General features: G+C 46.1%; 1 protein-coding gene and 1 long non-coding RNA gene across 2 annotated transcripts in view; one reads left to right on the forward strand and one right to left on the reverse strand.

Moving 5' to 3' along the window:
* Positions 1 to 9,031: 9,031 nt before the first annotated feature.
* The window catches only part of LOC144597415 (uncharacterized), a 63,242-nt gene continuing 56,603 nt past the window's right edge, over positions 9,032 to 15,670 (reverse strand). The window contains exon 3 of the long non-coding RNA XR_013547748.1: positions 9,032 to 9,231. This is a non-coding gene — a long non-coding RNA (uncharacterized LOC144597415). The remainder of the gene's footprint in view (positions 9,232 to 15,670) is intronic.
* LOC144597413 (hypoxia-inducible factor 1-alpha-like) overlaps positions 13,498 to 15,670 on the forward strand; it is a 40,284-nt gene continuing 38,111 nt past the window's right edge. Inside the window, exon 1 of the mRNA XM_078406763.1 lies at positions 13,498 to 13,824. Within this exon, the coding sequence (XP_078262889.1) occupies positions 13,757 to 13,824 (68 nt within the window). The 5' untranslated portion in view covers positions 13,498 to 13,756. The remainder of the gene's footprint in view (positions 13,825 to 15,670) is intronic.

A 15,670-nucleotide genomic window follows, 5' to 3' on the forward strand; every position in this document is an offset into this window, starting at 1 on the left:
ATTGTGTAGGCCTTGGGTGAGTACATTTGGAATACTGTGTGTAGTTTTTGGTCTCTGAACTTGAGGAATGACGTGTGTCTTCAATGTGAATGCAGCAAGATTGATTGTTATGATGGGGGGAAAAGACAGGAAGTTTGATATTAACTGATTGCAGTTTAAAACAATAAAAAGTGATTATTTTGATTCTAAGAGAAATTAGCAGAGGCCAATGTCGAATGGTTTATTCCTCCCTCTGGGGACTATGGAACTAGGGTCATTGTCTGAGGCTAAGATGGTAGCCATTTGAGCTGAGTTGAGGAGGAACCTCTCTGTACAGAGAGCTGTAAATCTTTGAAATCCTCAATGCTGAGGTTGTTGTTTTGATCCAAAACTAAGATCAAAACAGTTTTTGGACCCTGGGCTTCACATCTCCAGGGACCAAGATTTTATCCTGACCTAGAGGTGTGCATGTGGAGCCTACATTTCTCCAGGCTCTGGTTTCTTCCCGCATCTCAGAGATGTGCAGTTAGATTAACTGGCCACTGTAAATTATAGTCGTTCAGGTAAATGGTAAAAGGAATCAATGGGGAATAGATGGGCATGCGAGAGGAGAAAAGGGTCACAAGAAAATCAGAATGGGATTGATAGGATACCTCTACTCAGATTGCCAGGGACTTGACAGATTCTACATTGTTAAAATAAGTAAGTAATTGATAAATACTGATTGAGAAGGAGATTTCAAGGCACTGGATCGTCCATAATTTTAAATGAATGGCCATGGAAGCCAATTAGGCTGTTGCACCATTTCCCCTTTCAACTTATGTTTCTTGCTTAAATAGTTAACTTTTTGTTGATGTTGGGGAGATGGTGTCAATGGCCACTAGATCTGGTTGAAAATGGGAGTGTATAGACAGCACAGGATTTCATGGAAAGTGAGGCAAAGCTGCCATCACTGACAGATGTTCAGAATATTGGCATAGTGCAGGTAAATAAAACTGCTTTTAAAATTATTCATTTTTAATCCCCTGTCCTCCTACATTTCATTATTGTGCATGCTGAATTAAACAGGACACACGGTTTGTGGCCTGTGCCAGAGTTTCTTTAACTTCAAACATTATATCATTCAATTGTAATCAGCTTGTTACGTGATTTCAAATTTACAGGTTGGCCTGCCACTGGCCTGGGCTTGTACTAACTCCTGACATGCTGCACTTGGAAGATCAGAATACTCGTCTTGGCTTGTCCAGTGTGTCTTTAACTTCTCGTCTTCAAGCACCATGAATGTGCATTCAGTATTTAAACCATCAGACAAATCCAAAAGGAAAAATAGGAAATAAGAGTGATTGGAAGTCACAAAATAAGAATGCCATGTTCATTTTTTATCTGCACTGACTTGAAAGGTCAGAGAGTCATAGTGACACAGTGTGGAAACAGGCCCTTCGGCCCAACTTACCCACACCAGCCAACATGTCCCAGCTACACTAGTCCCATCTGCCTGCGTTTGGTCCATATCCCTCCAAACTTGTCCTATTCATGTACCTGACTAACTGTTTCTTAAACATTGGGATAGTCTCACCTCAACTGCTTCCTTTGGCAGCTTGTTCCATACACCTACCACCCTTTGTGTGAAAAGGTTACCCTTCAGATTCCTATTAAATCTTTCCCCTTCACCTTGAATCTATGTCCTCTGGTCCTCGATTCCCCTACTCTAGGCATGAGATTCTATGCATCTACCTGATTTGTTCCTCATGATTTTATACACCCCCTGAGCACCTCCTGTGCTCCAAGGAATAGAGACCCAACCTACTCAAACTCTCCCTATAGCTCAGACCCTCTAGTCCTGGCAACATCCTCGTAAATCTTCTCTGAACCCTTTCAAGATTGACAAAAAAATTCCGAAAACATGATGCCCAGAACTGAACACAGTACTCTTAATGTGGTCTCAACAACGTTTTATACAACTACAACATGACCTCCCAACTTCTATACTCAAGGTGTTTCTATACCTCTGCACAGCTGGCTTCAGGTTCTTAAAAAGACTCAGATTACCTCTTAAACCTTTTTGAACGGTGCTAACCATGCCATCCTATATGATCACAGAAACATGTCAAGTTGAGTTTATTGTCATATGCATAATAAACAAGTGAGGTACAGGTACAATGAAAATCTTGCTTGCAGCAAGATGCAAGCAGCATCACGGGCACACCTATTCAGACAACAGTAAAAACATAAATTATACATAAATTAAAATGGACTCCAGGTTAATCCCACAGTTTGATCACCTTGATCACAGGTTAAGGATTGTTAAAATATGGCAAGGGTTTCTGTTTCAACCGCTGTTTAGCACAATGAAATCTGTCTGTGTCCCACCAGTCACTGAGCAAAATATTTTTCCTCAGCACTCCTTTAATTTGTCTATCAATTAATTTATTACACTTATGTCCCTCATTTACTGACATCTCTGCTAGGAAACTAGGTGAAGGGGCAGGTAGTGTAAAGAAAGCAGGGATTCTGTAGAAGACTTGGATAAGTTGGGAAAGTGGGCAGAGAAGTGGCAGATGGAATATAGTGTAGCAAAGTGTGGAATCATGCATTTTAGTAGTAGGAATAAAGGCGTAGATTATTTTCTAAATGGGGAGAGAATCCAGAAATCGGAGGTGCAAAGGGACTTGGAAGTTAATCTGCAAGTCGAATCACTGGTAAAGAAAGCAAACGCAATGCTAGCATTTATTTCGAGAGGGCTTGTATACAAAAACAGGGATGAAATGCTGAGGCTCTGTAAGGTGCTAGTCAGGTCACATTTGGAATATTTTGAGCAATTTTGGGCACCATATCTGAGGAAGGATGTGCTGGCTCTGGAGAGGTTCCAGAGGAGGTTTACAAGAATGATCCCAGGAATGAGTAGGTTAACATATGATGAGTGTTTGACGGCACTGGGCCAATACTGGCTGGAGTTTAGAAGAATGAGGGGGCACCTCATTGAAACGTACAGAATAGTGAAAGGCTTGAATAGAGTGGATGTAGAGAGGATGTTTCCACTAGTGGAGAGTCTAGGACTAGAGGTAATAGCCACAGAATTAAAGGATGGTCTTTTAGGAAGATGAGGAGGAATTTATTTGGCCAGAGGGTGGTGAATCTGTGGAATGTTTTGCCACAGAAGGCTGTGGAGGCCTAGTCAGTGGATATATTTAAGGCAGAGATAGATAGATTCTTGATTAGTACAGGTGTCAGAGGTTATGGGGAGAAGGCAGGAGAATGGGGATAGGAGGGAGAGATAGATCTGCCATGATTGAATGGCAGAGTAGATTTGATGAGGAGTTGGCTGCGCCTAACGGCTGCGGCTCTCTGGCAGTCTGTTTGTCTTTTTTCTTTTTTTTTGTTTGTGTCGGTGTTGGGATGGTTTTTGTTTCTGTTTTTGGCTGTGTATGTGTGGTAGGGGGGGGTGGGGTGTGGGAGTGGGGTGGGGCGGGGGAAACCTTTCTTTTATTAGGTCTCTTCCCCGGGGCGCAGCTCGCCCGCGGGGCCTTCCATCGCCGGCGCGGCTCGGCTGCGGGACTTAACATCGCCGGCGCGGCTCGGCCGCGGGACGTTTCAGTGCCCGGTGCGGCTCGGCCGCTGGACTTAACATCGCCCGGTGCGGCCGCGGGACGTTTCAGTGCCCGGCGCGGCTCGGCCGCTGGACTTAACATCGCCAGCGCGGCTCGGCCGCGGGACGTTTCAGTGCCCGGTGCGGCTCGGCCGCGGGACGTTTCGGTGCCCGGCGCGGCTTGGCCGCTGGACTTAACATCGCCAGCGCGGCTCGGCCGCGGGACGTTTCAGTGCCCGGTGCGGCTCGGCCGCTGGACTTAACATCGCCCGGTGCGGCTCGGCCGCGGGACGTTTCAGTGCCCGGTGCGGCTCGGCTGCGGGACGTTTCAGTGCCTGGCGCGGCTCGGCTGCGGGACTTAACATCGCCCGGTGCGGCTCGGCCGCGGGACGTTTCGGTGCCCGGGGCGGCTCGGCCGCTGGACTTAACATCGCCCGGTGCGGCCGCAGGACGTTTCGGTGCCCGGGGCGGCTCGGCCGCGGGGCCTTCCATCCTCTTGCGGGGGCTGTGCGTGTCGGTTGCCTCGGTAGGGGTCGAGCTGCCTGTCCGTGGGTGCGGGGGGAAGAGAGGGGAAGTTTTGTTGCCTCCATCACAGTGAGGGGGTGTTTGGAGTCACTGTGATGGATGTTTGTGTTGGGGTCGGGTGTCCTGTGTTTTTTTCTTTTTGCTGTGTTTTGTGACTGCTGAAATTTCGTTCGGTGTTGTGCCGAATGACAATAAAGTGTTGTTATGTTATATGAGCCGAATGGCCTAATTCTGCTCCTATCACTTTTGATCTTATGGAATAAGGTATTTTTCATTCGGCCCATGGAGCCAGCACCGCCATCCAATGTGATCATGGCTGATCATTCTCAATCAGTACCCCGTTCCTGCCTTCTCCCCATACCCCCTGACTCCGCTATCCTTAAGAGCTCTATCTAGCTCTCTCTTGAATGTATTCAGAGAATTGGCCTCCACTGCCTTCTGAGGCAGAGAATTCCACAGATTCACAACTCTCTGACTGAAAAAGTTTTTCCTCATCTCAGTTCTAAATGGCCTACCCCTTATTCTTAAACTGTGGCCCCTTGTTCTGGACTCCCCCAACATTGGGAACATGTTTCCTGCCTCTAACGTGTCCAACCCCTTAATAATCTTATACATTTCGATAAGATCTCCTCTCATCCTTCTAAATTCCAGTGTATACAAGCCTAGTCGCTCCAGTCTTTCAACATATGATAGTCCCGCCATTCCGGGAATTAACCTAGTAAACCTACGCTGCACGCCCTCAATAGCAAGAATATCCTTCCTCAAATTTGGAGACCAAAACTGGACACAGTACTCCAGGTGCGGTCTCACTAGGGCCCTGTACAACTGCAGAAGGACCTCTTTGCTCCTATACTCAACTCCTCTTGTTATGAAGGCCAACATTCCATTGGCTTTCTTCACTGCCTGCTGTACCTGCATGCTTCCTTTCAGTGGCTGATGCACTAGGACACCCAGATCTCGTTGTACGTACCCTGTTCCTAACTTGACACCATTCAGATAATACTCTGCCTTCCTATTCGTACCACCAAAGTGGATAACCTCACACTTATCCACATTAAACTGCATCTGCCATGCATCTGCCCACTCACACAACCTGTCCAAGTCACCCTGCAACCTCATAGCATCTTCCTCACAGTTCACACTACCACCCAGCTTTGTATCATCTGCAAATTTGCTAATGGTACTTTTAATCCCTTCATCCAAGTCATTAATGTATATTGTAAATAGCTGCGGTCCCAGCACCGAGCCTTGCGGTACCCCACTAGTTACTGCCTGCCATTCTGAAAGGGACCCATTTATCCCCACTCTTTGCTTTCTGTCTGTCAACCAATTTTCTATCCATGTCAGTACCCTACCTCCAATACCATGTGCTCTAATTTTGCCCACTAATCTCCTATATGGAACCTTGTCAAAGGCTTTCTGAAAGTCAAGGTACACCACATCCACCGGCTCTCCCCTGTCAATTTTCCTAGTTACATCCTCAAAGAATTCCAGAAGATTAGTCAAGCATGATTTCCCCTTCGTAAATCCATGCTGACTCGGAACGATCCTGTTACTGCGATCCAAATGCTCCGCAATTTCGTCTTTTATAATTGACTCCAGCATCTTCCCCACCACTGATGTCAGACTAACTGGTCTATAATTTCCCGTTTTCTCTCTCCCTCCTTTCTTAAAAAGTGGGACAACATTAGCTACCTTCCAATCCACAGGAACTGATCCTGAATCTATAGAACATTGGAAAATGATCACCAATGCGTCCACAATTTCTAGCGCCACCTCCTTAAGTACTCTGGGATGCAGACCATCAGGCCCTGGGGATTTATCAGCCTTCAGTCCCATCAGTCTACCCAACACCATTTCCTGCCTAATGTGGATTTCCTTCAGTTCCTCCGTCACCCTAGGATCTCTGGCCATTAGAACATCTGGGAGATTGGTTGTATCTTCCTTAGTGAAGATACAACCAGAATGCTAAATATGGCCTGATTGATGTAACCGCATGATCTCCCTTACCTTTTGCATGTCTTGTCAATGAAGTATAAATCTAACATCCTACTACCTTCAGGATTGCACATATGCATTCCAAAATCCCTCTGAATCTCTGCACTTCCTTCCATCTTGCCATCAACAAGGCCACTAATCTTGTTTGCCTTTCCAAATGCATTGCCTCACATTTCTCAATTCCGTAATTTCAACGTCCAAATCACATAAATAACACAAAAATGATGTTACCACATTAACAATCTTCCATTCCTCCCCAAATTGCCTGTGGAAATAGAGTATTGGAAAATAAGTCAGTGTGATATTTCCTCGCATACTTCTTTTTAAGATCTTGGTATCCATTTTACCATGCCTTCCCTCTCCTTGGTTATCATCTCCAGTACTTCAGTCTTCCTCCTTAAAGCCCTTTCTTTTATCATCCTCATCTTCTCTGAAGATAAATACAAAATATGTATTGAGAACTTCACACAAACCTTCCACTTCCACATTCATACTGCTGTTTTGGTCTCTGAAAGGGCCTAATCCTTGTTTTCCAATTCTTTAACACCTCATGTATAATTGCACATTTTATGGGTCGCCTTTGGTTTCCCCTGCTATATTTTTCTGCACATCGCCTCTTGGCCTTGCTGATTTCCCTTTTAATTTCACTGATGAACCTTCAATAGTCCTCCAAACCTGCCGTGTGTCATAAACTTCGCTTTTGTGTTTTGTGCATACAACTTAGTGAACTTTACATGTGACAAATATTTTCCTGTAAATGTATACGGTAGAACGTTTAGATCTAATATTGGAATATAATATTTGTGGTTGTAAATATTCTACTTAATGCTGTTTTTAAATGTCTTTCAAACAGATTATTAAACATTACTTGATTAATGTAAGAAAAGGAACCTTTATGATATTCAGATCTTCAGCACTCCACTAATAAGTTCAATTCTTTGGAGTGAATTTCACCTATTTAATGGATGACAGATAGCACACACTGTCTATCCATGTCAGGAGTAAAGACAGCCTGGCCACAGAAGAAAGGAAATGTGTGGGGACTGACCTTGATCTTAACACTAGGGACAAATTACAATTTTACCAAAGCCAATTAACCTACAAATCTGTATGTCTTTGGGATGTGGGAGGAAACCAAAGGACCCAGAGAAAACCCACGTGGTCACATGGAAAAATACAAACACTGTACAGACAGCACCTATAGTCAGGATTGAACCCAGATCTCTGGCACTGTAAGGCAGCAACTTTACCGCTGCACCACTGTGCGGCCCTGATGGTTCCTTGGATGGTGGAGGGAAATGGTGTAGGGACAATGATTGCATTTCCCATGGATGCAATGGTATGAATGGGCCAGGGAGTCACAGAGCTAGTAGTCTGTTGTAAGCAGAAAGGAGGGGAAAGGTGTATCTGGTGGAGGGATCCTGATAAAGTCTTGTGTATAGTGATACTTGTATTGAACTGTATACAAAAATTAATTTCACTGTACCTCGGTACATATGACAATAAAGTGCTATTGAACCAATTTATGCACAAATTCAGTGTACTGCTTATTTGTCATCCTCTTCTTTGTCAAATGTGCCGTATCATTTCAGGCTATGATTGTTTATGAGTTGCTTGCTCATTATATCATTTTTCTTGGATAAGGAAGCCATTCAGCTCATTATGCCCTTGCCACCTTTCAGAATATTTTCATCAGTCCCCACACATTTCCTTTCTTCTGGGACCAGGCTGGGAGGAATTTTCCCTAAAGCTGATCACTCACCCCCTGCTAAGGGGGTTCTATTCTGGTTAAACATCTCCCATTGTCTGATGAAGTTCTGCATCTCTTGATATTTGTCTTGAGAGTGAGCTTGACGTATTTCTGTTGACCTCTCTCTATTACTTTCTTCATTTGTGAGGTGGGCAGCTTTGGTGGAAGAGCATCAGATGCAAATGAGGAAGAATTTGGGTTCACCACTGCTTTACATATCAAAAGTATATATTCTGTTGTAGTTATTCAACAGACGCACTCTGCTATCGGCATTGGATCACATGTTGAATTCAACATTTATATTGATCCTCAAGGATAGATGGCTTATCAAAGTAAGCAAGGTATTCTATATTATCTATTTCCTCTGTCAATGTAGATTTACTTTTCTAAATTGCATGGGGCCCGGCTGTTGGGAGAACTTTGGTGTATGCCAGTGTTCAGGATTAGATCAAAGCTGTGTGAGCATCAGGGAAGTAGTTATGGACTCTTTGTGTGACTTCCTTTGACTGTGCAACTACAGTACAATGTTCTGCCTACTGAAGTTCTTATTTCTGGTGATGTTATTTTAGTTATGGGTAGAGAGAAAGGAAGTTGCTGTCAGTTTGATTTTGAATGATAATGTCCTGCGCAACACAGTCTAAGATTAAAATCAAGATTGTCTGTAACAGTGCATTAACATGCAATGCCATAGCTGTTGGGAAAGCTGCTGAGATGACTGGATGCCAGGAAAAAACTTTGTCAAAGGCTTGGGTCAGTTAGATGAAGACCATATATAGCTCTGGCTGTTGTTCTTGATATTGTTCCAGGATTTGCCAGGCCATTCAAATACCATCAACAATGCCTTGTGATAGACTATGCCACCATGCGGCACTGACAGTACTTCCACAAGAGAATGTGATTCAGTAAGACACAAGCAACTATCTTCCAAACAATGGATAGGAGAACAATACCTTGATATTTGTCGTAGATGGCTTTAGCTCACTTTTTCAAAATAGTGATAACATAACATATCATTATAAGATAGACACAAAGTGCTGGAGTAACTCAGCGGCTTAGGTAGCATCTCTGGAGAAAAGGAATAGATGAAGTTTTGGGTCAAAACCCTTCTTAGCCTAACCTGCTGAGTTCCTCCAGCATTTTGTGTCTATCTTTGTGTAAACCAGCATCGGCAGTTCCTTCCTCCTCATTCTATTTGATAAGTGTGTTCATATTTAAGACCTTTATTTCAAATTAAACGAAATCATTTTCAGTCTTTATATAAAAGTCTACTACATTACATCCTCTCTATTCAGAAAAGCTCTTAACTAACATTATTTAAAAAGCAAATTGTAGACCCTTGAAATCTGAATCCGATACGGAAAATGCTCGAGATACTCATCAAGTTGGACATCATCTGTGGAGAGAGAAAGAAACAGAATTAATATCTCTGGAAAATATATTTCTATAATGTCATTAAACCCTCAATTCACAATACTAAATGTAAAATCAAATTTTCTCAAGTTGATTCCCGAGAAAACAACATATTCATCCTCCATATTACTTATTTGAGGTAGCGTCTCCTATAGATCCCTTCAAGAGTGGGAATGTTGGTACCTTCAAAGGACCGGGAAGTGTCCATCAATATCTGTACTCTCCTTCGTTCCTGGGTGTCTGATTTGCCAAACCAGGCAGTGATGCAACCAGTCAATAAGCTCTCTACTGTACACTTGTAAACGTTCAAGGGAGTATCATCCTCGGCTCCTTGATCTTGCTGACATTGAGAGCAAGGTTATTGTTCTAGCATCATTGAACTATTGCACCAGTTGAAGAATAACTATATTTCCAAAGTAATTTTTTAGTTGTTAAATATTTTTGATGTCTTGAATATCTAAAAACATTGTATTTTCTCTTTCTTTCTGACTTATGGCAATGCATACATGCAGAATATTTTACTTCCATATTGGTAAACAGTCTATTCCATTTACCAGCAAACAAAAGCATAGAACAGTACAGCACAGGAATAGCTCCTTTGACCCACGATGTCGGTGCTGGTCATGACAATACTTCAAACTGCACAAGGTCTATCTTGCTCCATTCCCAGCCTGTTCATCAATCTGTCTAAATACATTTAATATTACTGGCATTTAGAGGATGTTGCCAGGAATTGAAGGCCTGACCAATAGGGAGAGGGTGGACAAGCTACGGCTTTATTCCTTAAAACGCAGGCGGCTGAGTGGTGATCTTGTAGAGATGTATAATATTATGAAAGGGATAGAGGGGGTAGAGATGAATCGGACTGTACCCAGCTTATGGAAGGAACGTTCAGAAGCCTGGTAATAGAACGGGAGAAGCTGCTGAGTCCAGTGTTCTGCACTTTCATGAATGGACACAATGTGCTGGAATAACTCAACAGGTCAGGCAGCATCTCTGGAAAATGTGGAAAGGTGACATTTTGGTTTGGGTCCCTTCTTCCTTGGACCTTCAAGCTTATGTGTAGGAAGGAGCAGCAGATGCTGGTTTAAACCGAAGAGACACAAAATGCTAGAGGAAGGCAGCTGTAGTAATGGCGGCGCTGCCATAGCAGCTGCGGCTTACCTGCGGTCCATTTGTCTTTGTGTTTTTGTTGTTTTTGTGTCTTAATTGTAGTTGTGATGTGGTGTTTTTGTGTTTGTGTACTATGTGTGTATGTTGGGGGGAGGGGGGGGGACTGTAAAATTGTAAATATGTGTCCCTTCCGAACGGAGACCCGACATTTGTTTTCTGGGTGTTGTCTCCGTTCCTGCTGCGGCCTACCATCGGCCCAACTCCTGGAGCTGTCGGCCTCCAGGGCTCCGGTTCGCAGAGCCCGTGGATCGGACTTACCATCAGCGGAGCCGGCCGTCTTCGGAGGCTGCGGGAGCGGCTGCGACTCGCCTTAGGCTCGGGCCGCGTGGATGCCGACATCGGGAGCTCCGGCAGCGGCAGCGTGTTCGCCCGCCCCGGGGTCGCGGGGCTTGGGTCGCGGACATTTCACCGTCCGGCGCGGCCTAAGATAGGCCGCGGGATATTTCTCTGCTGGGCGGGGGCTTCAATGTCGGGAGCCACGACCGCCCCGACGTGCAGCAACAGCGGCAGCAGCAGCGTGTTCACCCGCCCCGGATCGGACTTATCATCGGCGGAGCCGGCCGTCTTCGGAGGCTGCGGGAGCGGCTGCGACTCGCCTTAGGCTCGGCCCGCTGCGGACCGTCCGGCGTGGCCTGCAACCACAACAACCTGACTGCGGGAGAGGACAGCAGGAGAAGGGAAAAGACATTGTGGCCTTCCATCACAGTGAGGAGAGGACTGGAGGAGACTCACTGTGATGGATGTTTCTTTGATGGATGTTTCTTTTTTTGTGTGTTTTTGAGGTTGTGTAATTTTAATGCCTATTTAATGCTTTTATTGTTGGACTGTGTGTGACTGAATTTCGTCCAATATTGGATGACAAATAAAGCTATCTTGAATCTTGAGTCTTGAATCTCTGGAGAAAAATAATAGGTGCTGTTGTGGGTCAAGACCCTTCTTCAGAGTGGGGAGTCAGGAGAGAGGGAAAGTAGAGATATGAAACCTTTAAAAGCGTAGATGGGACATGTGTAGGAAGGAACTGCAGCTGCTGGTTTAAACCAAAAGGGGAGACAAAAAATTGGAGTAACTCAGCGGGTCAGGCAGTCTCTCTGGAGTAAGGGAATTAGTGACGTTTCAGGTCGAGACCCTTCAGACTGTAATGTAGATGGGACATGTCGGTAGATGTGGGCAAGTTGGGCCAAAGGGCCTGTTTTCACTCGGTATAATTCTATTAATCTATACCTCTGCACCTCATTCCTCTAATGTTCCCCTCCCCAGACTCTGTCTGAAGAAGGCTCAAACTTATGTACTCCATCAGCTGCAGGAGCAGAATTAAGCCATTCAGCCCATCAAGTCAACTCTGCCACTTAATCTTGGCTGATCTATCTTTCCCTCTGCTATCTTCTCCCCATAACCCCTGACACCCTTACTGTCCACCGTGGTGCAGCGGCAGAGTTGCTGCCTTACAGCAATTACAATGCCAGAGACTCGGTTTCGATCCCGATTACCGGTGCTGTCTGTACGGAGTTTGTACGTTCTCCCCATGGCCTGCGTGGGTTTTCTCCGAGATCTTCGGTTTCCTGGTAAACCTACAGGTTTATAGGTTAATCGGCTTGGTAAATGTAGAAAATGTCCCTCGTGTGTGTAGGATAGTGTTAACGTGCGGGGATTGAAGGACTAATTTCCGCACTGTATCTCTCAACCGAACTTTTTTAAAAATCGAGTCAAGAATTTATCCCCCTCATCTCCAAAAATATCCCTTTGAGTTGGGCCTCCACAGCGCCCGAGGGAGAAGAAGGAATGTCCAGGGCAATATAAGAAAATAACTGCAGATGCTGGTACAAATCGAAGGTATTTATTCACAAAATGCTGGAGTAACTCAGCAGGTCAGGCAGCATCTCAGGAGGGAAAGAATGGGTGACGTTTCGGGTCGAGACCCTTCTTCAGACTGATGCCAGGGGGGCGGGACAAAGGAAGGATATAGGTGGAGACAGGAAGATAGAGGGAGATCTGGGAAGGAGGAGGGGAAGAGAGGGACAGAGGAACTATCTAAAGTTGGAGAAGTTGATGTTCATACCACTGGGCTGCAAGCTGCCCAGGCGAAATATGAGGTGCTGTTCCTCCAATTTCCGGTGGGCCTCATTATGGCACTGGAGGAGGCCCATGACAAAAAGGTCAGACTGGGAATGGGAGGGGGAGTTGAAGTGCTCGGCCACCGGGAGACCAGTTTGGCCAACGCGGACCGAGCGCAGGTGTTGAGCGAAGCGATTGCCGAGCCTGCGCTTGGTTTCGCCGATGTAAATAAGTTGACATCTGGAGCAGCGGATGCAATAGATGAGGTTGGAGGAGGTACAGGTGAACCTCTGTCTCACCTGGAAAGACTGTTTGGGTCCTTGGATGGAGTTGAGGGCGGAGGTAAAGGGACAGGTGTTGCATCTCGTGCGGTTGCAGGGGGAAGTGCCCGGGGATGGGGTGGTTTGGGTAGGAAGGGACGAGTGGACCAGGGAGGTACGGAGGGAACGGTTTCTGAGGAACGCAGAGAGGGGAGGGGATGGGAAGATATGGCCAGTGGTTGTAGGTGACGGAAATGTTGGCGGATGATTTGTTGGATACGCTGGCTGGTGGGGTAGAAGGTGAGAACGAGGGGGATTCTCTCCTTGTTGCGAGTGGGGGGGGGGGGGGGAGGGGGAGCAAGAGCGGAGCTTCGATGTAGAAGAGATCCTAGTGAGAGCCTCATCTATAATGGAAGAGGGAAAGCCCCATTTCCGAGTCTATGCCAGGGCAATGTGGGTCCGTTGTGAGGCAAGAGATTTCTCACCCATTCCTTCTCTCCAGAGATGCTGCCTGTCCCGCTGAGTTACTCCAGCTTTTGTGTCTATCTTGGGTTTAAACCAGCATGTGCAGTTCCTTCATACACAAGAGAGTTAAAGTGTCAGGAGTGGATGGGCCGGAGCCAACGTTCCCAGCATGCGGTGCCTTCGCCAGGCGGCGGCGGCGATGATGCGGTGGTGGTGATGCGGCGGCGGCGGCGCGCGAGGGGGCGGCGGCGCGCGGCCTTTCCGTGAGTGGCCACACGGCTGTGACGTCAACGAAGGGTGTGTGTGAGCGCGCCCGTCCGCCCTCCCGCGCGCGTGCACGAGAAGCGAAGCGAAGCGAAGCGACCGAAAGAAAGTTGTTGGCGGCGGCGTTAAGTTAGCGGCAGCCATTCTGTGTGTTGTGTCTGGAGTAAGACATCCGGTTTGACAGGCCTGCGGCTGCGCGAGAGGCCACGTTTTTCTTAAAACTTGAGACCGAGAGTGTCGGCATTCGTTTGCCGGTAAAAGCCGAGAGATCCGGCGGTTCCGTGCCCGGCTGCGATGCGAGAGATGGAGGAGGAAAGCGGCGAGGACAATAACAAGATGCAAGTCGGCGGCGAGAAGAAGGGGTGAGTGCGCCAGTGTCCGGCCGCGGGGCTTCTTGCTGCCCGAGTGGGTGCCGGCGGGTCGGATTCAGCCCGCCAGCTGTCCGCATCGTCGGCGGTAGAGACACGGGGATTGCAGCTGGAGATCGCCCCAGGCCCCATGTCGCCATTTTGTGAAGCTGAGTTTGAGTTGCGCTGGACTAGGGGCGGCGGAGGGCGCTCTGTGGCCGCCGCTCTCGCTGCTGTCTGGCCCGCTCTCTCTTGACCTTGGGCCGCTTGGTCCAAAGGACTCGCTTTACAATCTGCTTTTAGTTGGCTCCGGGATAACAACCGACTCAGTCTCAAAGTTCGGGATGGACCGTGGCTTTCTCGCTTAGATTTCAGTTTATGTCTTGCTTTTGCAGTCCGGCGAATTTTGTTGTTGTGAGTTAGAGTATTTGGGTCATTGTTTTTGATGGATTTGTCAGCGTCTGGGACATTTGTGTGTCTATATGTTTGTGATTTGAACACATTTTACAGCTTTGGTTAAATGTCGCAGTGATCGCGGTGAAATTGTAGTTAGTCATCCAGGGTAGTTGTATGTTCTCTTTAAAATTTAATAAGCTTTATTTTCTGGGCATGTAAAATCTGATCAGATTTCCGCTCGCAATAGGAGACCATTTCGGCACGCCGAGTCTGCCAGTTTACAAAACAATCCACTAACCTTTATCCCCCTCGCATTCCTATCAACTCTCTTCTACTTATTCACAAAATGCTGGAGTAACTCAGCAGGTCAGGCAGTATCTCGGGAGAGCAGGAATGGGAAACGTCACCCATTCCTTCTCCCGAGATGCTGCCTGACCTGCTGAGTTACTCCAGCATTTTGTGAATAAATCGATTTGTACCAGCATCTGTAGTTATTTTCTTATATAACTCTCTTCTACTACTCGCCTACATAGCACTTAATAGTACCCAACAAATCTGAATGGTATTTTTAAAAAACCCTCAAGAAGATAGACACAAAATGCTGGAAAACTTAACGGGACGGGCTAAGGAATAGGTGACGTTTCAAAGAAGGGTCTCGGCCTCAAACGTCACCCATTCCTTCTATCCAGAGATGCTGCCTTTCCCCTGAGTTACGTGTCTATCTTCGGTGTAAACCAGCATCTGCAGTTCCTGCCTACACTTTAAAAAAAAACCTCGCAGATCTGTTCGTGGAGGGGTGGGAGCAATAATTTTATTTACAACATTTTTACTCTGTTTAATTCTAACAAGGATGATTGAGATTCCTTCGTTTTGAAAATATTGACCTGTGATTTAGTTCTTGCCTATTCTTATTCAGTAAAGTGAGATTATTATAAGAAAATAACTGCAGATGCTGGTACAAATTGATTTATTCACAAAATGCTGGAGTAACTCAGCAGGTCAGGCAGCATCTCGGGAGAGAAGGAATTGGTGACGTTTCGGGTCGAGACCCTTCTCGACCCGAAACGTCACCCATTCCTTCTCTCCCGAGATGCTGCCTGACCTGCTGAGTTACTCCAGCATTTTGTGAATAAATCAAAGTGAGATTATTGATGGGTGACATAAATTTGAAAAGATCTTAAGTAAAGTTACTAAATGATAATACGATACGTATTATTAGAACCAGGGTGTCAAAACTATGGGTGTAGGAAAGAACTGCAGGTGCTGGTTTAAATTAAAGGTAGACGCAAAATGGGACAGGCAGCATCGAAACTATGGGCATCTGCTGTGACCTTGAGTCTTAAGCTAATACCAAAGCTATTAACGTACTTATTACAATTGTCAGTGTATCTGAACAAAACAAACGATTGATGTTTAATGAGGAGGTGACAAAGCTGGTCAATGTGGATAGAGGCAGTGGATGATG

This window comes from Rhinoraja longicauda, chromosome 10, assembly GCF_053455715.1.
Source record: "Rhinoraja longicauda isolate Sanriku21f chromosome 10, sRhiLon1.1, whole genome shotgun sequence".
Taxonomy (NCBI): domain Eukaryota; kingdom Metazoa; phylum Chordata; class Chondrichthyes; order Rajiformes; family Arhynchobatidae; genus Rhinoraja; species Rhinoraja longicauda.